The sequence below is a fragment of the Sturnira hondurensis genome, unplaced genomic scaffold (assembly GCF_014824575.4).
Source record: "Sturnira hondurensis isolate 20B ecotype Veracruz unplaced genomic scaffold, ASM1482457v3 Scaffold0025370, whole genome shotgun sequence".
In the NCBI taxonomy this organism is placed as follows: Eukaryota; Metazoa; Chordata; class Mammalia; order Chiroptera; family Phyllostomidae; genus Sturnira; species Sturnira hondurensis.
Window position 1 is genome coordinate 10991811 of NW_028098001.1, and position 25975 is coordinate 11017785.

The 25975-nt window shown below is 36.5% G+C and overlaps 1 protein-coding gene across 1 annotated transcript in view; it reads left to right on the forward strand.

Annotated features, from left to right (window-relative positions):
- Positions 1-1863: 1863 nt before the first annotated feature.
- IBTK (inhibitor of Bruton tyrosine kinase) overlaps positions 1864-25975 on the forward strand; it is a 98184-nt gene continuing 74072 nt past the window's right edge. Inside the window, exons 1-10 of the mRNA XM_037039264.1 lie at positions 1864-2068; positions 10272-10964; positions 16570-16666; positions 17824-17948; positions 20604-20714; positions 21644-21814; positions 23000-23117; positions 23203-23386; positions 23765-23888; positions 25682-25859. Coding sequence (XP_036895159.1) covers positions 10644-10964; positions 16570-16666; positions 17824-17948; positions 20604-20714; positions 21644-21814; positions 23000-23117; positions 23203-23386; positions 23765-23888; positions 25682-25859 — 1429 coding nt within the window. The 5' untranslated portion in view covers positions 1864-2068; positions 10272-10643. The remainder of the gene's footprint in view (positions 2069-10271; positions 10965-16569; positions 16667-17823; positions 17949-20603; positions 20715-21643; positions 21815-22999; positions 23118-23202; positions 23387-23764; positions 23889-25681; positions 25860-25975) is intronic.

The following is a 25975-nucleotide window of genomic DNA, read 5'->3' on the forward strand; positions in this document are numbered from 1 at the left end:
GTAAATTTCTTTTTCTTCTATGTGTAAACTCAGAAAAAGTTTTAAAAGTCAAGTGAAAATGACTAATTTTGATCTCTTCCTTCCCTAATCACAACTACAATGCATTTTTCATTTAATTGTATTTTGTTTGTACTATTTCCTAATCATTTCAATATTCTATCCAAAAAATAATGAAGGCACCTAATTTTCCAGGGAAATAGAGAGTAATTACACACCCATTAGTCCATTAAGCTCTTTTCTTTTTTGCTTCATCTAGATATCCCCTACTCATTCTTCAGATCTTAGTTCAAGTGTCACTTCTTTGGGAAGTCAGATTAAATTTATCATAATATTCTTTGCAGTACTTGTAAAAGTTACAATCAATTTTTACATTTAGGATTATCTGGGTCTGTATATATTTTTGTTCACTGTTGCATCCCCGGTGTTTATCACAGGTGCCTGGCATTTGGCAATTGTTAAAATGAATGAATGACTGTTTTGAATAATTCCACTGCTAGGGAAATACTTTTATACTTATAAAAAGTAACATTTGCTATTTATGATGTGTCATTGTGTGGTAGGCATTCTACTACATGCTATACATCTCTGTCCATATAATTGCCTTTTCATGGACCTAAAATTCATTATTGCCCCTATTTTACAAATGAGGAAACTGAGGCTTCACAAAAGGAAATTACCCTGCCCAGATCCAAATAGGACACAGATAAAAGATGTAAACTTAGGTCAATGCATTTATCTACATTATTAGCTTTACTTGACACTCCTGGCCTCTTTGTTCATGAATATACTAGTCATCATATATATAGCTTATTCTAAAAATCATTCGTTAAAGTAGGAAGTAAGGCACTTAGAATAAGGGGCAAAGAGACAGAATATTGTATAGAAAGGGTAACAGGAGATTTAGTTACTCTCCCTAACCAGCCCTATGGCTTTGGGATTCCACAAGGAAGGCTACAAATAGAGAGTAAAGTCCTCGTTTAACTACAGGTTTTGCGTCATTGACAGCGTGGCAGAGCTGTATGCCCAACCCCTAACTTGTAGTGTTCTTTGTTCTTGGTCACACTGCCCTCTTTGAACAAACACTGAATGCCTATGGTATGAGGCATTCCTCAGCAATTACGTTTCCCATTTGGCAATATCGATTATTGACTACTATTTTTCCCTCAGCCCCCTGCTTTTTTTTTTTTTAATGACCACTTTTAAAACGCTCCATTGGATGCAGAGTTAAAGAAGAATGCAAGCCTTAGCGTCAGCACTGAGTGGCGTGACCTGGTGAGTGGTTTGACCCAGGTCTGTTGCTGGTCACAGACCTAAGGAGACAGTGACGCATTCTGACCAAGGGAGTACCTCCCAGATAATCTACGTGTATGCGCAAGCCATGGAGGGGCGAGGCTGTATCCCTTCTGGACAGCCCCTTTGGCGTTCCGTTGACCCCACTAATAGGACAACAGGAGAAAACAATTCTGTGCCAGATCCCTAGCTTTTGGCTTCTGCTGTGTGTGGTGATCAGCTGCCGAATGCCTTTGGCCAGGTCTCCAGAGCTCTGTCTCTCTACCCAAGTTTATCCTGAATTCCTAGACTCTAGCTGTCGAGACAGCAACGCCCCTACTTCTACTACAACAGATTCCAAAAGGGCATTTCCACCACAGCTGTTGGCCCTACGTCCCTAGCCACTTCCTTTCCCGCCCCCTGGCGGCTCCCAGGGCCCCAAAACCTTTGGGGTCGTACGCCCTTCCAGTCCTAGGCAGAAGCCACAGTTTAGCAGCTGCCACGCGATGCCTTCTGGACAGACAGCAACCAATCCTCATGAGGCATATACGAGCCCCAGCCAATCAACGCCCGTCTTATTGCTGAGCACAGCCCTCCCCGGCCTTTTCTCCCTGGGCCCCATCCCGGTGCCTGTAGTCTTGGTTGTAGCTGCAGCCAGCAACTGAGCCTCTCCGGGTCTGGGGTCCAGTTTCCTGCTGGCGCCCTTCGGTTGCTCCCATTCGCTTCACTGAGAATGAGTCCTTGTGTGGCCGTGTGCCCAACCCACGGAGATTGCCGGCGCACTTTCATCTAGCGACTGGTAGGGAGGGCTTGGCACTGCCCGAGGGTGTGGGAGGGGCTGAGGGGAAAGTGCCCCTTCACCTAGGGGGCAGCCAGACAGTATTCCCTTTCCAGAGGGTGCAGGTGGACAGTGGGAAGGGGACCAAGCATCGCTGATACCCGGCCTCGAGCCAGACACGGGGCAGGTGCAGGGTCCGCGATCTGCAGCCTTAATCCCACCATCTCCCTTAGCTAAGGAATGGTCTTCAGGCCACGGGCTAGTTGTGATCCTGCCTGACACGCCCTCCAACGCCGTGGCTTTGCTAGTTTCAGAGAGTTTTCCTCAATCACCTCCCTTAGAGCCCTGAGCCTTAAGTGTGAAGCCATTCCTCGAGTCGTTTTCCCTGGCGTGGGGTCGCACAATTTTAGTCCACTCTGGATTCTACTTTTAAATTTAGCGTGAATTGACTTGTGTGGAAAGGGACTGGTTCTTTTTGGGAAGGATAGGGAACAGAGGATAGAGGACTGTTGTATCACGTTGCTAGGCTCTAAAGAAGTTTTAAATAGTAGAAACCCAATTCTGTGACTATAAATAATGGTGATTTTTTTCAACAACAGTATTCTACTTCTTATTGAAGGTTTTATACCTTCATTTTAAGGGAGTATTTTGGGTAAAGTAGAATAGGTAATCTAGAGTCCTCCTTTCTCCCTGTGATTTTCGATGGGCTACTTAAACTTCTACACCAATTTCCTCGTTGTAAAATGTAGCCAATCATATATACAGGAGCAATAACAAGGCTGAAAAGAGCACTGAGCTAGTTAATTTATGTAAAAACAATATGCTTGTACACACAAAGTTTAAAAGGTGATAGATGTTTGTAAGCTGTGGTCAGATTTGCAGCCCTGTAAAGGTTTGGGTGAAAAACATTCCAAGCAGAATGCTTAGTTTTCCATACAGTTTGTCATATAGTTTTGCCGTTTTCTAATCTGCATACCAGTATGTCTCCGTTTCCCTCTTTTTCTTAATATTTGTTAGGTGCTTATGTATCAATGAATTGCCTCATTATTTTTTTCAGAACAACTCAGAAGATAAATAGTTGTTACCAGCTTTTCACAAGTGAGGGATTTGAAGTGTAGGAAATTGTGCCCTGCCTAGGGTCATTTAGCTAGTTAGTGGTGTACCTGGGTTACTAGCCTAGGTGTTAAGTGTTCAGAGTCTGAATTTTGTATGCTACAGTGGTCACCAGACCTAATTGGCATCCTCTTCCTGAAGTCATAAGACTATTTTTAGTATATGAAATACAGTCATACTTTGTTTTATTTCACTTTACAGATGTTGTGATTTTTACTAACAAAAAGATTATGACTCATTTTATTGTGGTCCCGGAGAATAACGTGATCAGATTTGTGCTTTAGGAAGAACTGAACCCTTAACCAAGCATTAGTAGAATTGTGAGCCATTGTTAAGGGCTCAACCTCCACTGGCTAACACCTTTGTGGTAGACCAGCCTTCAAGGTTGAATAATTGCCCATAGTTAGCTATACTCCTCCAACTCAGTTTCCCAGAAATACTTCATCTTCATCACATATAAAGCACATTTTTAAAAAGATTTTATTTATTTATTTTGAGAGAAGGGAGTGAGAAAGAGAGGGAGAGAAACAATGATGTGTGAGAGATACTTCAAATCAGTTGCCTCTTGCACACACCAGACAGGGACCTGGCCCAAAATCCAAGCATGTGTTCTGACTGGATATTGAGCTGGTGACCTTTCAGTTCATAGGCTAACACTCAATCCACTGAGCCACACCAGCCAGGACTAAAGCACGTTTTTAACTTTAATTTTTATTTGTTCTTTTGTTTAAGTTTGTTTTTCTAATTTCCAGGCTATATACTCCTTACTTTCCTTCCGGTTGCTTAATCTGTAATCAGCCAGAAACCTGGGAGTTATCATATCTTTCAAGGTCCTAAATTTGTTTCAGAATTGCTTATTTTCTTTATCCCTAAAAAAGGCAGATAAGGCTGTCCATAATCTCATCCATCTTTGTGTATATATTAGGCCTCACTCATTTCTGTCTTCTGAATTACTTCAGAATGGACCAGGGTGATCCTAGACCTTTTTATATTTACTGTTTTCTCTGCCTGAAATGCCCACCCACCCTGAATTTATCCAGCAGATGTTCTCATTTTAAGTCTTAGTTTAAACATCTCCTGTGGCAAATCCTTCCCAGACACCTTTTGTCCACTCCCTATTCTTACAATTCTTGCTTTATCTTAAACATAATATGTTTATAATCATGATATATTTTAAGTACTTGCTTAAATAAAATCAGTCTCCTCCACCAAAGTGCTACCTTTTCATGGTAGAGAATGGGTAATAGATAATAAATTGTATTGAATCAATGCAGTTGTTAAATGAGCTAAACGTCTGCCCTGACCGGTGTGGCTCAGTTGGTTGGCCATCATCCTGAAAAATGAAAGGTTTGATTCCTGGTCAGGGCACAAACCTGGCCTGAGGGTTTTGTGCGAGGTTGGGGAGTTTACAAGAGGCAGTTGATCAGTGTTCCTCTTCCCCTCTCTCTCCCTCCCCCTCCCTAGAAATAAATACAATTTTAAAAAGACTTGTCATATTTAAAAATAAAAATAAATGAGCTATATTTTCACCTAAGTAGTATTCATGAACCTGTATTTATTATCTTACTTTTGTATTCCCAGTACTTTACACAAAGTGCCCTGCTGTGTGGATGCACTGTGAAACAGTGTAATGTTGTAGAAATAGCTGGACTTTACTGTTAAAGAGACTTGTGTTCGAATTCTAACTCCTCTTTTACTGGTGGTATGGTTTGGGTGGTTTACTTAACTTCTCTGTGATCTAAAATATGGTGGGGGAGGCTCTGCCCACAGGGCCCCCCTTGCCCTACCCCATCCACCACGGATGAATGTAAAACTACCAAGACATGATCTGCTTGGGGAGGAAAGGTGGCCCATCCTCAAAGGAGAAGGGCCAAGACCCCTTTCCTCAATGGGCTTTTATTGGGTTCAGTTTGCACAAGACTACAGGTAAAGCTCATCAATCATTGTCAGGCAGTAAGGATCAAACAATGGGTAACATAGATAGCATACAAAGAACTACGAGGGCTTATTCTGAGTAAGGGTCTGTTAGCTAAAGGGCTATAAAACTTTGGGAAGCAAACTCATTTCCTGCCTGGACTCTATTCAGAAAATTGAGAGCATTCTTAGCAAAGCAGGTTTCACAGGATTTTATGCATCCTTTCTTAGGTCTCTGGGGAACCTGCCCTTTCCAGCACAGAGCTGCACCCACCTCCGGCATGGTTTTAGTCCTTAATCAGGCAGGGGAAGTAAGGTGGCCAAGAGATTAGGAGACTTCTTGCAGAAAGAATGAGGACTCAGGCTATGTCAAAACTGAAGAGTGAGAATCTATCACCCCTTTTTTCTGTAGCCCCCCCCAAGTCCTTCCCTGAGGGCCTCCCATGGCCATACCTGTTTTAAGTTGTTCCTTCCTTGAGGAATCTTACCCGTCATTGGCTAACCGGTCATGCACTGGGGACTAGGCAGGGTGAAAAAAAGTGGGCAGAGGTGGCACCCCTGCCAGGAGGACAAGCTTTGTCTCCTTAGTGGCTTAAGGTCTCTCACTCAGCCTTAGCCATGGGGGGTTACAGCTTCTGAAACCAAGCAGGGCAATTCCCAACAAAACATGCACTATGTATTATATGCTTTATATATGTTTCCTTTCTTTTCTTTGTCTTCGATAACCATGTGTTGAATGCATAAATAAGATTTACATTAGGTATTGGAAATATACGAGCCTGGAATTTAGGACAGACATGAGGGCAGGAAACAGATTTGCGGATTATGAGCGTGTCGGTTAAAGTTAACGTGAGAGATTGAAATTATCCAGGGGAATGTCAAATAGGAAAAGAAGACTGCAGATGGAACACTGAGAGAATCCCAGCAGTTAAAGATCAGGGGAAGGGTTAATAATGCCTTTGTAAGAAGTGATAGGAGAGAAAGGTCTCTTGCTTAAATGCTTCATTGGTTCCCTGTGCTTTTATACCTTTAGATTTCCTTAGGAGAGTGTGCTGTTGATGAGTCAACAGGACAGTCAAGTGAGATAAGAACTGAAAATACCCAGAAGTATTCCGCAGTTTCGGGGTCATTGGTTTCATGGTTTCATTGGAGAAGTGTGCAAGAAAACTAGGTAGTGGAGGTGGTGAAGCTCAACTGTGAACTCTGGTATTAAAAATGTGTTACCTTTTCATTGCTGAAGAAACAATAGTAATAAAAACTACTGTTTTCTTGAATGCATATTTGGTGCCAGGCACCATGCTTAGCAGTTTTATTTATCATTACAGTGACTCTGAGGTTGATGGTATTGTCTCTATTTTCAGATGAAGACATGAGGGCTTGGAGAGATTATGTAATTTTTAGAGTTACATAATTGGTAACAGCTGGCATTGCTATATTTGAATAGAAATATGTAGGACTAATAAACGCTAGTTCTTAGTCACTTCTATATTAATGTATTAATGTTCATAGTATTTGTTCTCTGTGTGCTTCTCTCTACGTGTAGATACATACTTTAGATGATACTATTATATTTAATATATTTTATTTTCCCTTTAAATGTTTAAATTGCATATAGTAATAAATTAGGGAATTCTTTTCTGCTGTATCTTAAATTCTTTTATGCAGGGTTTGAGTGGTTATCCAATGAATAGTTTGTTTCAGGTATTTCGAAGACAATGAAAACACAATGATGGCACAGTTTTGGAGCCTCAACAGAATGAAATGAACTAAATTGAATTTTGCCATATACCATATGTTCCATTTTTAACATTTTTAAGCTACTCAAGACTGTGGTATCATTTTCTTTATGTCACTTTGTGGTTCAAATTAGTATTCTAAGGGGGAATGTTTTTTATAAGTACTGTATTAAATTGTAAAACTTACAGACTTGAAATGGAACTGGAGCTATAAAGATGAGGAGTCTTCTAGTTCTGTGCTGTCATTTCCCAGTGGGGAATCAGAATAGTTAAAAACTAGTTAGATTTAGGGGTTCTGACTCTCAGTGTAGTTTAAGGTAGGAGTGGACATCGCAGATTTGGAAGGTCGTATTTCCCTGGCACACAAAAATTTTCCCTATACATATAGAAAACTCATGTATGTCCCTCCACATAGTCTTTTAATAACTTTTTCCTTGTCATTCAAAGTGTGTGTGTGTGTGTGTGTGTGTGTATTTTAAGATTTTATTTACTTACAGAGAGGGGTGAAGGGAGGGAGAAAAAGGGAAGCATCAATGTGTGAGAGATACATCAATGATCAGTGGCCTTTCACACTCCTCAACTGGGGACCTGGCCCGCAATCCAGTCATGTACCATGACTGGGAATCAAACCAGTGACCATTTTGGTTCACCGGCTGGCGCTCAGTCCACTGAGCCACACCAGCCGGGACCAAAGTATATATTTTAAAAACAAAATGAATAAAGCATTTTGAAGAATGTAAGTATTTGTAATAGTTTGATACCTTGTAGAAGAGAATTAACATACAATTTCTACTATAAAAGCTTAAAATATCTAGGCAGTATGAATGAATTGACCACTCATTTAAAATCCAAAGGACAAAAATATTGGAGAAGACAAATAATTAGAAGATGTTAAATAAAAAGATGATGAGAGATACTTAGGATAAAGTAGTACACTATAGACATAAAATAATATATTGGTGGTAAGATTTCTAACAGGAAGTGAAGAAAATGAAGAACAGTAGGTTATCAAATACTTGACAAGTGATATTGTATTTCTCCATAGCTGATAAAGCAAAGCAGATAGGGTGGCATATTGGAAAAAAGGGAGCTAGAGGCTCATATATGTTGATTGAGTTTTATGTACTTTCCTATAACCTCTCTAATCAGTATATTAGCATATATTTCTATCTTTTAGACGTTTGTTTTTGAATAGGTGTATATGCACATGGTAAAACATTGACAAGGGGTTCGTAGTAAAGAGTAAGTCTGCCTTCCATTTCTGTCACCAGCCATTGGTGCCTTTCCTCTGAGCAACCACTATTAACCATTTTCTTGTGTATTCTTCTAGACATCTTTGATAGGTATGTACAAATGATGTTACAAATGCATTTCATTTTAAAAGACATTTTATAATATATCCTTTAGATTATTTGATAGAAATTATAAAATTGGTTCATTCTTTTTGATACATGAATAATATTCTATTGCATGGACATACCATAGTTTCTTTTAACTATTTAGGTTTTTTCCATACTTTACTGTTCTTTGTTTCTTTTTCTTTAGTTTGTTTTTTTAACTTGTTAAACTGTCATGAAGACAAAAAGTGGGGAAACCACTGTAGTTCACCACCAGCTGCAATATCGTAAAGCCCCACAGTCACTGTCGGAGAAGCCACATTGGCGGTAACCCATTGGATCAGGACTATTTGCTGTTTTTTCCATACTTTACTGTTCTAAACAATGATACAATGAATGTCCTTATACTTATGCCATTTTACACACAGGTATATTTTTATGGGATAAATTCCTAGGAGTAAAATTGTCTGTGTCAGAAGGAATGTATATTTTACATCTTGATAAATAATGAGTTGACCAAAAAGTTTGTTTTTGTCTCTACAGTGGCTGTAGTAGTGGTTAGTTTTCTTTAACTTCATTTGAAACAATTTTGTTAGATTGTATTGTGACAGCTGTTATATCAATGTACACTTAAAAAACTTACAAAATTGGTGAGATTTTGTGCAGCCATTTTAATATTAAAGGGAAGGCAGTATACAGCATTAGCGGCACATTATGCTTTATTATTTCAAGAAAGGTAAAGATGCAACTGAATACAAAAAAGAGATTTGTGCAGTATATGGAGAAGGTGCTCTGACAGATTGAACATGTCAAAGAAGTTTCTTGGTACTGTTGACATTTGGTCAAATAATTCTTTGCTGTGGGGCTGTTTTATGCATTGGAAAATGTTTTAGCAGTAGCCCTGGCCTTTACCCACTAGAAGCCAATCGTAGGAGATAGCTGATATACTCCAAATACCCAAATCAATAAAGTTATTAGTGAAAATGAAACTGTGTCTTTTATTTTATGGAAAAAACTAAATGGACTTTTGGCCAACCCAGTACTACTAAATTGCTCTCCATAGGGGTGTTTCCAGTTTATACTCTCACCAACCATGGTGTAGAGTTCACATGTCTCCACAGCTTTATCAATACATAGTAATATCAACCTTTTTAATTTTTGCTATTGCGATAGGTGAAAAGTGCACCTATCATAGTTTTAATTTGCATTTCTTATGTATGAAGTAAAGCCTCTTTTTAAAAGTCCATTTAAATTTCTTTTTTTTTTTTTTTAGAAATGTGGTTCTTTGATTTTTGTTCTTTGGGCTTCCTAATGATTTATAGAGAATATAAAGGATGATTTTTCTTCTTCTTTTTTTGTCTTTAAATTTTTTTTTCATGTAGGTTTTTAAGTGATTGAATTTGTTAATTTTTGTTTGTAACTTTTGGATTTCAGGTCATACTAAGGAAGTCCTTTTTTGCTTTGAAATTGTAAAAAAGTCTGTATTTTCATCTAGTGCTTTTATGTCATTTTTTTATGTTTGTCTCTGAGCCATCTAGAATTTATATGGGTTGAAGGTATAAAATAGTATTTAAAGCTATTTTTTTCCCATGTAGCTCTCTAGTTGTTTTGATACTTGTTCTTTAATTATCATCTCCTATAAGGAAGGACTTTCTAGGTAGAGAGATAATCAGTTAGCACAGTATCTGGGACTTAGTGAAAACTAAATGATGAGAATGTTGGTTATTGTGGTGGTGGTGTTTTTAGTTTTAAGGGGTAAAGTTTTGAGATGAGAGTCCTATAAAGATGGTAGAGTCAAGTGTGTTTATAACTTGTGGGGACATAGCCAGAAGAGAGTGGAAATACAGAAGAGAGAAGTGAAAGTTTTGAGAGAAGAGAGTTGGACTCTAGAGTGTAGACTAGAGATTAGCCTTAAACATGAGACTGGAGAAAAGCAGGCGAGGATGACTGATATTGACATATATCAGTAGAATACACTAGATGCGAAGGTGAAAGTTGTTAGACTTTTTTTTTGAAATAGGAATTAAAGGCAGTTAAATATAGAGGTCGTTTCATTGTGAAGTACTTAAAGAGAGTGAGAGATTTTGTATTTTTACTTTCTCTTTCTTTTCCCTTCTCTTACAGGTCACCCTTGCAATTATGGATATTTAAAAGGATCAGACAGTGTGGAGGGGGGACTTCCCCTCCTCACTCCCCCTTGGTGCTTGACTCCAGGAATAATTTATAAACTGTGGAAAGCTTTTTTAAAAAAGAACTTGTATTTGATAGAAACTTTATAGTGCTATTTATAATTTTTTGATTTAAGTGCCGAAATCAATTATACAAAGATTTATAGTTTTATACTCTTGCTATGAGGGTTTAAATTATAATCTTAAGTAGGTCATTTATTCTCTATACATTTTTCTGAAAAGCACCTTTGTGTCCTGGTTTTTTCATTTTTTAAAATTAGTCTCATCTGACTATTCTGAAGAAGTAAGCAGTATACAAACAATTAGGATGAGTTCTTCCATTCCTGACTGTACATCAAAGTGTCGATCCCTGAAGCATGCGTTGGATGTCCTTTCTGTGGTAACCAAGGGGAGTGAAAGCCAGGTTAAGGCCTTTCTCTCCAGTCACTGTTACAATGCTGCAACTATCACAGATGCCTTTGGCAGAAATGCCCTCCACCTTGTTTCCTCTTGTGGGAAGAAAGGAGTGTTAGAATGGCTTCTTGAGAAAGGAGTGGATCCGATGGTGAAAGACAAGGAGTCAGGATGGACAGCTTTGCACAGAAGCATATTTTATGGGCATATTGATTGTGTCTGGTCTCTACTGAAGGTAAGTGTAATTTGTTTATTTTAAATTATTATGTTTTTTTGAAAGAAGGAGAGTAGACTAGATCCCTATTTTACCCCACCAGAAATTATGTTACCTCAAGATATTTTGATCCTGACGTTTTTGGTAATATATGGGTGGCAGTAGCCAGAGAGCCATATTAAACTAATGCAACTTAGCTTCATAACCAGTTTGGAAAGATCAGTGCATCAGATAGCTTCTGTTGAACCATTTCATGTCATCTTGGCCTCCTCATCTCTTATTCCAGACATAGCTGTGGTGCCCAGTTGTTCACAGGCTTCTAGCAGTTTCTGTAGGTTTAATCTGCATTTTCTTCCTAGTGTGTAATGCATGCCTCTTCTTTTATTCCTTAGAGCTTGGCAAATGAATGACCAGTCAAAAGTTCAGGAGCATTAAAGCCCCTGTAGAGCAACTGTCCATTAATGAAGAATGAGAACTTGTAAATACTTCCTCCTTTTGTCCCTTGATTGGACAGTTATTCTCTGATGTATTTTATGAGGTCCCCAGAATGTCCTGGTCAGATCATGCACTAGTCTCCTTAATAGTGGCCTACTCAATAATACATCCTTATATTGGTTTTTCCTGCCTCCTTGATTTATTCTTTTGGTTTCTTACCATTGCATTCTAGGCTGTCTTCCCATGGAAATTACCTGCCAGTCTGTCTTATGCTTTGCTTTTTTGGAATACAATCAAAACAACCAAAACCAGTGTTCTGTATTTACAGTCAAACATCTCCAATAGTATTAAGTGGAATAGATATGTCTGAAGTCTATGTGCTCCTTGTTGTAGGGCACTGACGTGAAATTCTCAGGCTTATAAATCTGGTATGTGCATAGATGCTTTTTAATAAGCTAAAAAAATTATCTATTATTTTGCGGCTATGTGAAGAGTTGATTTTTAAAGAAATAAGATAGACTACAAACTGGGTTCTCCTACTACCTTTAGAGTTTAAGATGTGCACATTCAAGTGTTAGAGCCCACCATTTCTAGGGAGCTCTAAAAAAAAAAAAAAATTCCTAGTTCTTTATTCAGGTTGTAGCTACTTAGGGTAATGCAAATGTACAGAGTTTAGTAAGTTTAGTGTCCAATTGATATAAATAAAGTTTAGGATATAGTGACAGAACTTACAAAATAAACTCTCCAGGGATCTAAGTATTTGGGATCCATTTGTCATTCATAGCTTGAAACATTCTGCCCTGGAACCTGAACTTCATATCCTGAAAAAGGCCAAGCTCATGTCTTCCCACATGAATTTGTTCGTTTGTTTATTTTGCTTTAATCTTTATTGTAATTTTTTTCCTTCAACACTTGGTTCCCTTGTACCCCCTTCTCCCCAGCAATCACCACACTGTTGTCAATGTCCATGAGTCCTTTTTCCTTTTTTCTCAATCCCTTTACACCCTCAACTCTCCCTCCCTCTCAAAGAGCAGGAGATCATTCTGCTCTCCCTCTATGAGTTTGTCTCCATGTTCCTTGTTAGTTCAGTTTGTTCATGAGATTCCACATATGAGTGAAGTCATACAGTGTTTGTCTTTCTCTGACTGGTTTATTTCACTTAGCATATGTTCTCCAGGTCCATCCATACTGTTACAAAGGGTAAAATTTCTTCTTTTTTATGGCCAAGTAGTATTCCATTATGTAAATGTCCCGTAGTTGTTTTATCCACTCATCTACTATAGATACTTGGGCTGCTTCCATTTCTTGGCAATTGTAAATAATGCTTCAGTGAACATAGGGATGCTTATGTTTTTTTGAATTAGTGTTTTGGGTTCCTTCAGCTACGTTCCCACAAGTGGGATTCCTGGGTCAAAAAGCAGATCCATTTTTAATTTTTTGAGGTAGTTCCATACTGCTTTCCACAGTGGCTGTACCATTCTGCATTTCCACCAATAAAACAAAAGGGTGCTCGTTTCTCCACATGGTCACCAGCACTTGTTGTTTATTGATTTACGGATGATAGCAATTCTGACAGGTGTGAGAGGGTATCTCATTGTGGTTTTTTAAAAAAATATTTATTTATTTTTAGAGAGGGAACAGGAAGGAGAAAGAGAGGGAGAGAAACATCAATGTGTGGTTGCCTCTCATGTGTCCCCCACTGGGGACCTGTCCTGCAACCCAGGCATGTGCCCTGACTGGGAATCGAACCGGTGACCCTTTGCTTCACAGGCTCACACTCAATCCACTGAGCTACACCAGCCAGGGCTCATTGTGGTTTTAATTTGCATTTTTCTGATGACTAGTGGCATTGAGCATTTGTTCATATGTCTGTTGGCCATATGTATATCCTCTTTGGAGAAGTGTATATTCTTCAAGTTTTTGCCCATTTTTTAGTTAGGTTGGTTGTTTGCTGTTGAGTTTTGTGAGTTCTTTATACATTTTGAATATTAACCTCGTAGATGTATCGGCAAATGTGTTCTTCCATTCTGTGTGTTTTTTTATTTTGCTGATGATTTCCTTTCCTGTGCAAAAACTTTTTAGTTTGATGTAGTTAGTCCCATGTATTTACTTTTTTCTTTTGTTTCCCTTCCTAGGGAGATATCTGATAAAATATTTCTATGAGCAATGTCAAATTTTGCTGCTTGTGTTTTTTCTTTTTTAATTTAAATTTCCTGAGGTATGTTTGTGGCTACTTTTGTAAATAATATCTGTGTCAGTGTATGTCCAAAATGTACTTGTAGTGACATTGTACATAGGTGTTTTTGAAACTGGAAAGGTCGGTGTTTATATTGCCTGTCACTACCAGACCCTATAAGTATAGTCAAAGATTGAATCTTTATGGGCACTTTATTCATATGGCTGGGGAACTAAGAAGACAGTGTGTAATGTACCCTTGAAAACCATCTTAACTGCTGCTTATGTTTTATTCTATGATTTTTATGGTTTTAGGTCTAATGTGTAAGTCTTCAGTCCATTTTGAATTTATTCTTGTGTGTGGTATAAGAAGGTGGTCTAGTTTCATTTTTCTGTACATAGCTAGCCAATTTTTCCATCACCATGTATTGAATACACTATCTTTAGACTATTATATGTGCTTGCTTCTTCTGTCAAATATTGATGATAAAGGTATGGGTTTATTTCTGGGCTCTCTATTCTGTTCCATTGATCTATGTGCCTGTGTTTATGCCCATCCCAGGCTGTTTTGATTACTATGGTCTTGTAGTATATTTCGATATTAGGTAGTGTGATTCCTCCAACTTTGTTCGTCTCTCCCAGGATTGCAGTTGCTCTGTGGGTCCTTTTCTGGCTCCATATAAGTTTTTGAAATATTTGTTCTACTTTTGTGAATATGTCATTGGAATCTTGGTAGGAATTGCGTTGAATCTATAGATTGCTTTGGGTAGTATGGTCATTTTAATGTTAATTCTTTCTATTCACAAACACAGTATGTGCTTCCACTTATTTATGTCTTCAGTTTCTTACAATTTTTCAAGTACAGGTCTTTTATATCCTTGGTTAGGATAATTTGTAGGTATTTTATTTTTTTGTAGCAATCCTATATGAATTTATTATGCCTAACTTTTTAAAATCAGTAGTCAACATACAATTTTAAATTTATTAAAATCTTAGATCATGTCTGATTTTTGTTTTATTTATTTGTTCACCAACTCAAGTATTTAATGTTCATTGACAATTCTTGTGGAATCAGGTATTGTAACCATCTGGAACAAAGAAAATTTAAAATCGGTTTTAGCTTATTAGACTCCATTGTTACTAGGTAAGAGGGAATTTCTCTTTCCTGAGTAACCCAAAACAGGGTATACCAACATGTCACAGTTAAGAGTTTAAAAACTTTATGGTTCATCTCACTCTATAACTGTCCAGGCTGTCAGGCTGTCTTTGTGTGTAGACAGACAGTGAGGACTCTCACCAGCTAAGATGGAGATGAGTCTTGGTAATTGTTGAATGTCTTATTAAACTACCAGGAAATATTAGAAGTTATTCTTGAAAAGGAGTACATTTTATGTTTAAAAAGCTCTAATGAAATAACAATGATATGAAGTGAACATAGCTTTTCTTTCTCACATTATAATTTAAAAGACAGAAAATGTGATTCGGAAAGGGTGTGCTAACTGCCTTAAATATGTGGGACGGAATGTTCTATTTCATGTTTGAATTTTAATTGTAGAGATATAAAACTATAGATTACTTTAAATTCATCCTTAAAACACACACACGAGACCAAAATTAAGCAATTCTATAAAAATTTTAAGGAAACACATGAAAACATGTATCATACAAATAGGAATTAAAAGAATAGAATTGTCTTGATGTCAGTAATTGATGCAGTATAATCCAAGGCAAAAAGATAATGGAGCATAATTGATCACATTGTGTTTAGGAACAGTAAATTCTCATCATACGTAGTTTTCTGCCTTTGCCTTGAAATCTTTACAGCCATTACCTGGCCACAGAATGTTGCTTTTTATATACCAAACAGTGTGCATATGTGTGTGTGCGCATTGACACAGACCCTGAGCTAGGGCCTTCTAGGCAACCCTGTGGTAGGGCTCCGCCTTCAGGGCCCCCATGTCCACCACAGATGAGAAGAAGTCTGCCAAGACATGATCTGCTTGGGGAGGAAAGGTAGCCTATCTCTCAAGGGAGAAGGAAGGGCTAGGAGCCTTTTCCTCAATGGGCTTTACTGGGTTCAGTCTGCACTGGAATTACAGGTAAAGCTCATCATCAATCATTGTCAGGTAGTAAGGATCAAACAATAGATAACATACAAAGAACTCTGAGGGCTTATTCTGAGTCAGGGTCGGTTAGCTAAAGGGCTACAAAACTTAGGGAAACAAACTCATTTCCTGCTTGGCCTCTTATCAGAAAACTGAGGACATTCTTAGCAAAGCAGGTTTTACAGGATTTTATTCATTCTTTCTTAGGCCCCTGGGGAACCTGCCCTTTCCAGCACAGAGCTGCACCCACCTCCGGCATGGTTTTAGTCCTAAATCAGGCAGGGGAAGTAAGGCAACCAAGAGATTAGGAGACTTCTTGCAGACAGAATGAGGACTCAGGCTATGCCAAATCACTCCTTTTTTCTATAGCCCCCCGCTAGTCCTTCCCTGAGGGCCTCCCATGACCATACCTGTCTTAAGTTGTTCCTCTCTTGAGGAATCTTACGTGTTATTGGCTAATCAGCCAGACTTGGGGCCAAGCAGGGTGAAATAAAGGGGGCAGAGGTGGCACCCCTGCAAGGGAGATAAGCTTTGTCTCCTTAGTGGCTTGGGGACCCAAGGTCTCTCACTCAGCTTTAGCCATGAGGGATTCCCAATGCAACTCAAACTGCCTTACCATGGAAAATTTTCACATCAGGTTCATTTTGATTTTAAAAGTTACTTATTCATGTTTTCAAGTCCTTCCTTAGTTCACCAAAAATTGAATATTTGGTAATTTTTAGGTCTCTTCTTTGTGTGATTTTTTTCATGTTTGTGGTCATAGGAGATAATGGTTATTAAATGTTTATTTTAAAAATATTTAAAATGATCTTAATCACCTGGATTTTTAATTAAGAATTAGAAATTACTGATTATAGGTAAATGATTATAATACATACAAATATATATAGACATTTTTTTTTCATTTTTAGCATGGTGTTAGTCTGTATATTCAAGATAAGGAAGGCTTGTCAGCTTTGGATCTTGTAATGAAGGATAGACCAACTCATGTAGTGTTCAAAAATACTGGTAAGAAAATTGTGTGTGTGTTTGTGTGTGTAAAATATATGCATATATGTACGGAATGGGTATACATACATATATATGTATATATGTGTACATATATTGCATTAAGGTACAGCTTAGACACTTTCAATGAAATTAAATTCTTGTTAAAATTTCTGAGGAAATTTGTGTATGTATATCTATCTGCAAAGAACTTTTACTTTGGTATGTGGTAGTTGGCAATTTTGATTCTATTCAGAACATTTCTATTTATTTCACATTTTTCAGATTTAATGTACGTTATGTCTATAAGAATAAAGACACAGCCTAAAGAGGGGAGGCATTTAGAATTGTAATTACTGTAAAGTCATTAATGTGCATCCAGAAAGTAATATTTAAGATACAGGGAACAAGGAAGTGATTTTTCTACCTACACATTCTTCTAGTTCTTCTTATCCCTCCAGTTTGTTTGCCCCTTGAGCTCTGGAAATGGAAATTGGCTTTAGAAGAGAAAAAGATTTAAATGGGGTATTCTATAATTGAAATTTAACTGATGGTCAAGCTAAATAAGGACTCACTTTTTTTTATTTCTATCTTGGATACAGTATTGCAGGTTACGATTATAAAGGAATTACACAGCCTTCCAAAATAAAAATGAAGATGTATATCAGAAACAGCTGTGATTCAGTTTTATCCCAGTTTAATGGGTGCCCTAATCAGGAGTGTTATTTTGCATCTGTCAAGAGCAGGCTATTGAAAGTGTTTCTGTCAGAACAGTAATACCACATTTGCTTCCTTTGTAACCTTATATATATGTTTTAATAACATTTATGGTTAAATGACTGTATTCTTCATGGACACTAAGTGGATATTGCAGGCATTTTTTACTCATTCAGCAGCTAAGCTTTAGCTGCTAAGGAAACAGAGAACACACATTAGATTGCTTACATTGAGGCTGGTCTGTGTTGATTTGGATTTTCTGATTTCTATTCCTAGAATTATATAATGAATTAGTAGATGAATTATTTAAAAGAGAGTGTTGGCAATAGCTTTCTAAATATGGTAGTTAAATTAGTTCCTGTAAAGGGTCATACATTAGGTAAAATTATTAGTGGGATATAACTATAATTGAACTATACTAATGTTTACTTTAAAATATGAAAAGCTCATTTTCGTTTTAGATCCTACAGATGTCTACACTTGGGGAGATAACACAAATTTCACCCTGGGTCATGGAAGCCAGAACAGCAAACATCATCCAGAGGTGGTGGATCTGTTCTCCAGGAGCGGGATTTATGTTAAGCAGGTATTTTGAAGTGCAATCAAAATACTTTTAGAGATTAAAAAGAGCTTTTGTATTTGGTAGCTCATCTTTTTATTGAGCTTATGTTAACTTTGTGGAAGGTGTGACAACATGTTTGAAAGAAGAAATTACTAAAGTACTTTACTAATTTATTTTAGATTGTGTTTGCCTTAATCCTGTTTATACTGTGTACAATACCACAAAACTAGGAGATATTTGTCAAGCACTGTTAGGAATTAGAAGGCATTATGCAGATATTGATTTCATTTTGAAAAGTAGAGCTTCTGTTATTTTCTAGTTTATGTTTCTGTTCAACAAAAATTAGGTTTTTCAAGTTTTTCTCAAGTGAATTCATTGTTGAAACTCAGTTTTACCAGTTTTAGGTAAGTCAACCTGAGTTCTTAAATATAAGTAATTTGTAAAATTAATTGACATAATTGTAAAATTTTGGTCTTTGGTCTTCTGTCATTATGCTGTATGTTATCTTCCACTTCTGTGGATGAGTATATTGACATAAGTCATCTTCCTCTTTACCCCTTTGTATGTGTTTGCATGTGCGTGTTAAACTGAGCTTGAACATGTCTTCAGAATCCTTAAAATGGTATTCCACCCATCAGTAGCCACTAATGATTGAGCAGAGTTGGGGCACTTTAGAAAGATAACTTGTTTTCCTTTTCAGTTTTCATGAATTGAGATTTTTTTCAGGAGCAGGGACTTTTACACAAGAGTGAAGGAATAATGGTAATATTAAGAAAGCAGAGGCTGATTGTACCTTCAGACCCTAAGATATATGTGCTATATAAAAATTGAGTATATTCCACTTGGAAGGGTTATAGATGAAACAGTACATCCAGAGAGAATGCTGTATATCAGTTAAGGCAAAGGAGTGAGAGTATTTTGTGAAGAGATTAAGGATGTAAAGTGTTTTATTTATCACTGAATGATGGCTGAAACAGACATTATGGACAGGTTTGAAAGGAAGGAAAACAGTCTAAATTTCACTCAGAAAAGAGGAAGCAAATTTATGGGAATATTTACTGAGCATCAGTTATAGGCATGGGCAAAAGTAGGTTTACAGTTGTGAGTATGTGAAACAGTTTATTCTTGTATTATTATTTATTTGTATTACAGCTGTAAACCTACTTTTTTTTCACTGCTGTATATAGAGAGACCTATTAGTTACTGAAAAGGCCTAGTACCAAATGAATTAGCTATCATGGGGCAGAGATTGTTAATATTAGCATAATACATTCTTGTAGATAAGGATGAAAAGCTGTGATCAGTTATCTCTTTAAAAAGGTTGAAGGTCTTAAATTTTGGTTGTGGTTGATATAGTAGAAGTCAGAAATTGTAGGATGGCATTCTAATATCGAATATAAAGTTGAACAGTGTATTATTTCTTTTTTTTTAAAGATTTTATTTATTTATTTACCTTTAGAGGGGAAGGAGAGAGAGAGAAACATCAATGTATGGTTGCCTTTCGTGTGTCCCCTGCTGGGAGTTGGCCTGCAGGGAACCTGCCTGCAACCCAGGCAATGTGCCCTGACTGGGAATCGAACCGCGATCATCTGGTTCGCAGGCAACAGTGTATTATTTCTGATTTTAGAAAATGATCATTTTCTTTCAGATTTTAACTTTGTATTTTAAAAATAAATTCAATTTTTAGTTTTATTTTTAGACTTTTCAGGTATGGTGGTACAGCTCAATAAGATAATGACTTTTTGCATTATTTATAATAGGCACATATCTTTCTAGAACTTGCCAACTGGTATGCATAAATAGAGCTTGCAATTCAGTTCATAATTTTCTTATTTTCTAAAGGAACTTGACTTTCTTAAAAATAATTCTAGTATTTCATTATTTCTTAACATTTTCTCATATCCTAAGTTAGAAATATTTATAGCTGTCATAAGAAATATAAATGCAAATAATTTTTCAAAATAAGAAAAAACATTGTTAAGTGGTATTAGCGTAAAGTAAATACACTGCACATTAGATGCATTGAAAAACAGCACAGTGTAACCTGGTGGTTAAGTACATGGATATTTGAAACCAGTTATTGCCTTCTGCTAATGCACTTCAACCATTTTAGTACCATGTGTTCTGGTAAGAATATGTAAATATGTAAGTGTGGTATTAAAGATATATTAGAAAAAATTAGAAGTATAAAAAGGACATATTGTTTATCCCACATTCCCCATGTATAGGTAGTGTTTTTAAAAAATACTTTTAACCTTAATACATTTCCATTATTTTCTTCAATAACATCACTATTTGGTAATCTTTATGTATCATTTTGCAGTCGGCTCAGCTCTTGCTATTGGGGATTTTATGAAATTGGAAAACTACTGGCTACTGCTTTTTGTAGCTGAGGACTTAAGATTTGTATTTTCCTTTGTTAAGTCTCTTCTGTAGTAACACGTGCTTAATTCCTTTTTTTGTACTTTTTTCTATATGTCTGTTTTCAGACATAGTTTAAAAATAGTATATTTTAATCTTTATTACAGAAAACTTTAAATGTGTACAAAGTAGGGAGAATAGTATGAGTCCCCTTGTACCTATCATCCAGCTTAAACAATTAGCAATCATTTATTTCTCTTTTATAAGATAAATATTTTATTCAGATAATTTGAATAATATTCTCTTTTTTCCCTATAGGTGGTGCTTTGTAAATTTCACTCAGTGTTTCTGTCTCAGAAAGGGCAGGTCTATACCTGTGGTCATGGTCCTGGAGGACGTTTAGGCCATGCAGATGAACAGACATGCTTGGTAATTGAAATGTTTAGGTAACTTTAGTAAAATTTTGATAAACTGGAAGCTTTAGTTCACTAGAAAAATGTTTTTGACCAACTAGAAGAAAATAATATACCAATTGATCATGGTTTTTTAAAAATTAATGATTTTTCTGGTATATTATGTTTAAATTAAAGATTTAGATATGATGCTATATTCTAGAGTATCAAGGAAAAATTTTCTTATAGCAAATATTGAGAAGGGAGTACTGGTATGTTTACTCATGATGAAGGGTTCTTTAAAAAGGAGAGAGAGCTGTTGTCATAGCTTCCATTTTTGAGGGTCTGTTATATTCTAGGCATTGCTCATACAGCTGTAACAGCCCCGTGAGGTTATAGACGTTATTATCCTCTTTATACGCAGTGACGATACCCACAATCATGTATGGATGCTTACTGTGCGCTAGAAACTGTTGGGTTTTATACTTACCGACTCATTACTCCTGACACCAATGCAGTTATCACCTAAAATAATATTATTTTATATTCAGGTGAAGAAATGGAACTACTGAGAGGTTAAAAGACCTGATTGAGGTCTAGTGACTAGTAAATGTGTCATTGAAGGGATGCTCTGTTTCCTGTGTTTTCATTTATTTCTTTAATACAACAATGAATTCTTTGGCTGAAGAGCGCCCTCTATTCATACCAAACAAATTTGCACTTGGTGTATAATAAGGACTCAAAAATCATTTGTTGAGTCAAATTATTTTATTGAAATGTCTTACTGGCGTTTTGTGTTTTACAAATACACTAGTGTCTTGTTAAACTCATCTGTTCCTTGCTGAATTGTAGAACTTAACCATTATAGGCCACACACCAGCCATGTCATTTGAGACATAGTATCATCAGATTCTGTTTATACTTGTATATAAGTGGTTAATATACTAAGGTTATTTTATTTTGTAGGTCCCTAGGCTTGTGGAAGGACTGAGTGGTCATAACTGTTCCCAAGTGGCAGCTGCTGAGGATCATACTGTTGTATTAACTGAAGATGGATGTGTATATACATTTGGTGTCAATACTTTTCATCAGTTAGGAATTGTCCCTCCACCTTCCAGTTGTAATGTACCTAGACAGGTAAACTTCTCTTTTTTAAACAGTAAGGTGATTATTTGCTATAAAACCTACATGGACCAAAAGATGGAAGGTATTGACAGAGCAACTTATTTTATATTCATTGCTTATATATATTTCATAGGACAAATCAAATACAATGCAAGTTAGCATTTGTTTGGAGTAAGAAAGAAAGCATTTGGGATATTAGACACCAAACTGCCTTAGATTAATTCTGAAGTATTCATAAGCTGAGGGGGGACTCAGCTTTTTGGGGTTTAAGTCCTCCTTAATAAAAAAACACCGAGTTTGTAAGTACAAAACAGGCTATGCAAGTGAGGCACCTAGAAGCCTAAGTTTATTGGCTTCCTAGTGAAGCAGCCTCTGTGTAGAAATCACACCTGGTAAGTTGGTGTGAAGGAATATAGCCACAAAGCCCCTCACATTTGTACACCCACACCAGAAGGTACCCTTTCCTCAGCTTCAGGAACCTAGTACACCCAGCTGGGACCGGTGCTCTAAATTCATGTTTCGAGAAGCATTGCCCATAATAAATGTGTTTTCAGCTCAGACAATTTGTATTTTAGATGTTAAATTTCTTCTCTGTATTTAATCCTCTGGATTTAAAATTAATTTGTATTTTTATATTAGATTTTTATATTTAGATTCATATTTTTATATTAATAAGCTTTTAAATCTAGTGATTTTCCATTTGGGATGACTAATGAATTAATAGAAATTACCCCAAATAATTGGAGGTAGTCTCTAATCTATTGTACTTTTGTTCTTCAACTGTGGAATTTGTGGATATTTAGTCATTTTGTAGATTTCTTTAGGAATGGTAGATTATTACTCCCATTTTTATCCTTGTTGTGTAGCTACCTCAGAGCTCTGGGTTGATAGGGACACATCTCGTATTCTCAACTGGAGCAGTTTTGCTCACCAGGAGCCATTTGGCCATGTCTAGATACACCTGGGGTTGTCACTACTGGGGGCAGGGGTGGTAGTGGTGCTGCTGGCATCCGGCCGGGGGCGTCTAGGGATGTTGTAAACCTGCCACAAGGCAGTCCCCCACAGCGAAGAGTCATCTGGCCCAAAATGCTATCCGTGCCACTCTTGAGAGACCCTGGATATGTTACATGTGAAGCACTGTATTTTCTAATAAGACCAAGAATGCTAAACTGCAGTCTTATTTGTCTTTTGGAATAGATGCAGGCAAAATACCTGAAAGGAAGAACAATCATTGGAGTAGCAGCAGGCAGGTTTCATACAGTGCTGTGGACTACAGAAGCTGTTTACACCATGGGACTAAATGGTGGACAACTGGGTAGGAAATCTTTGACTACACTATCTGAAAAATAAATTGGATTCTTAAAATGGATATTTTATGATTTATTTGTGTAACTTTTTAGGTTATTTACTAGATCCCAATGGAGAAAAGTGTGTAACTGCTCCTCGTCAAGTCTCTGCCCTTCATCATAAGGACACCATCACTCTATCTTTGGTTGCTGCAAGCGATGGGGCCACAGTCTGTGTTACCACGAGTGGAGATATTTACTTACTTACAGACTATCAGTGCAAGAAGATGGCTTCTAAGTAGGTGTATTTCTGTAAAAGAAGCTCAACTTTAGTCATAGTTCAGCTCTTCCAGCAAATATCAGTATCAGCTTTATGCTATGTTCTGAAATGCCAAATGGGGAAAACCAAAGATTTCTCTATTTTTGTTTTGAGGTTAAAAACTTTTATGTGCTGTTAAAATGTAAATGGATGTAGGATCTTTTAGCCTTATCAGTTATTTAAACTGGAGTGAATGCATGCATTAGAAAGGGAGGGACCAAGGACACCAAAGGCTAAATCATGTTACTTCACCTTCCACAGTAATCGCACTAGGTTATTGTTTGAAGAGTAATTTCTTTCATATTGAGCATGTGTATTTTAGAGAACATACTAATCAAGATTTTTTTTTTTACCTAGACAGCTAAAGTTGAAAAAGGTTCTTATATCTGGGGGGCGTATGGAATACAAGGTTGATCCTGAACATTTCAAAGAAAATGAGAGTGAAAAAATTTGTATTCTTGCATTGGATGAAGCTGGAAGGGTGAGTATATATTTATGCAAAAGTTTAGCGGACTTACTGTCAGTTGATAGGTGTAGAGGACCTGATGATGTGTCCATGTAGTTCTGTGATCGTGATGACTCCTGCTGACTTTGTTTCTCAACTTATTCTGACCTCCAGTACTAATTTGTGTGGCACTGGTATTTCAAAGAAATTATGATGACATTGAACTAAAGTTTCATAGTCCTACTTTGTTAAACTGTAGTTTAAAGTATCATTTACTGTGTTTAAAATGGAAATAAGTGATAGATTGTTTTACATGTATACAGTATTGAAAAATGATACTGAATTGCATAGACATGAGCTACGTTATATAACTACTCTTTAAAAAAACTAATCAGACAATATTAAACATCTGATGTGTAATTGGACAATTTTTCCCAGATTTAGTTTTAAACAAATGTACATGAAGTATATATAAGCAGAGATTATAACTATTGTTCTAGATCACTATATAAAGAATTTCACCTTTTTAAGTAAATACTGTAGAGTTTTCATTTTAGTTCCATATACAAACATACCAGTATATTTCTTAATAAAACTGGTAATTTAAAAATACATATTTTACATTAATATACATTGAAAAAATTTTACACTTTGACTAGAATAAAACAGATTTTCTGTTTTTTGCTTATAAAATATATCATACAGTAAGAATGATTTTTCTGAGGTTTATAAAGTACTGCAAATTTTGACATTTTAGAAATTGAAGAATTAGAATCATAAAGCTTCACCTACCAGTACACTACAGGTATAAATCTACTGTAGTTGATCATTTTAATAGAAGGAAATATATTTAAGATTTAAAGCTCTAATTTGTACTAATGGAAGCAGAGGCATGGGATTACATAAAAACTTGAGTATTAAAAACTTACATTTGACTTTGGGGTGTGTTTCATTTATATTAATACAGATCTAGCTTATATCTCTGGATATTTACTTTCTGTAAAACTAGTCTTCTTATAGAAACCAAGCTGTGAAGAAATCCTCCAGTCAATATAAGGTTGTTTTGGGGCTTTTTTGTGCGTAACTTTTGATTGACTGTTGCAGATACCATTTTGTGCTTTACTCTTTTTAGTTATGAGGGGGTTGAACTTTTAAAATCAGCAGCATTAGTTTTTCAAATGAAATATTATATGGAATGCCGATCTCTGGAGCAGATAAAAGGGTTGCTGCCATGGGTAAAACTGGGTTGGGAAGCCCAGCACTCCATGGCGCCATTTTTCAGTATCCTTGAACAGCAGCCCCTAAGCCGTTTCTCAGAAACACTGGTCTGCAGAACCACTAGGAAACCACTGAGTTCTATGATGTTGTGTTCGGTTTCTAAAATTTTGTTTTAGTTATATAGTTTAGTTATATATACATCCTTTTTTTTTCTTGAGAGTCAAATTTGGATTTTCATAGGATGATTTTCATTCTTCTTGTAAATAGATGAGATGGTACTATAGCAAACTTGATACCTAAGTTTTACCTTTAAGCTTTTTATTTTTCTTTACCATTGTAGCAGATCTATATATCCAAAAGAAGCAATACTGAAAATTACTTCTTAGGAGTGCCTTTGAAGCATATTTAGTGCTTCCAGTTTGCTTAATGTACTTTTTCAGAAAGACAGTTTAAAACCATGTTAACTTTTATAGTATCTGTGTTCTGCAGAAGAATGAACACTGAAACATAAATCAGAGCTTTTATTTTAGAACTGACACCTCTTGATTTCAGTTTTTGGTTGATCAGATGCTATTTTGCTTTACATTCCAATGTAATTTGGTTTATTTTAGGTGTTTTGCTGGAGATCAGTCAGCAGTTCTCTGAAGCAGTGTCGATGGGCTTACCCACGCCAAGTCTTGGTTTCTGATATTGCTTTAAATAGGAATGAAATTCTACTTGTCACACAGGATGGAGAAGGATTTAGAGGGAAATGGTTTGAAGAAAAAAAAAAGAGTTCTGAAAAGAAAGGTCAGTTTGTGTATGCGAATGGGACATGAAAGTTCCTTTCAGTTAATCTTTAACTTCACGAGTATTTATTGTTAGGCTTAATTAACAAGTGTTAGTAGATTTTGCCTTACATCTCT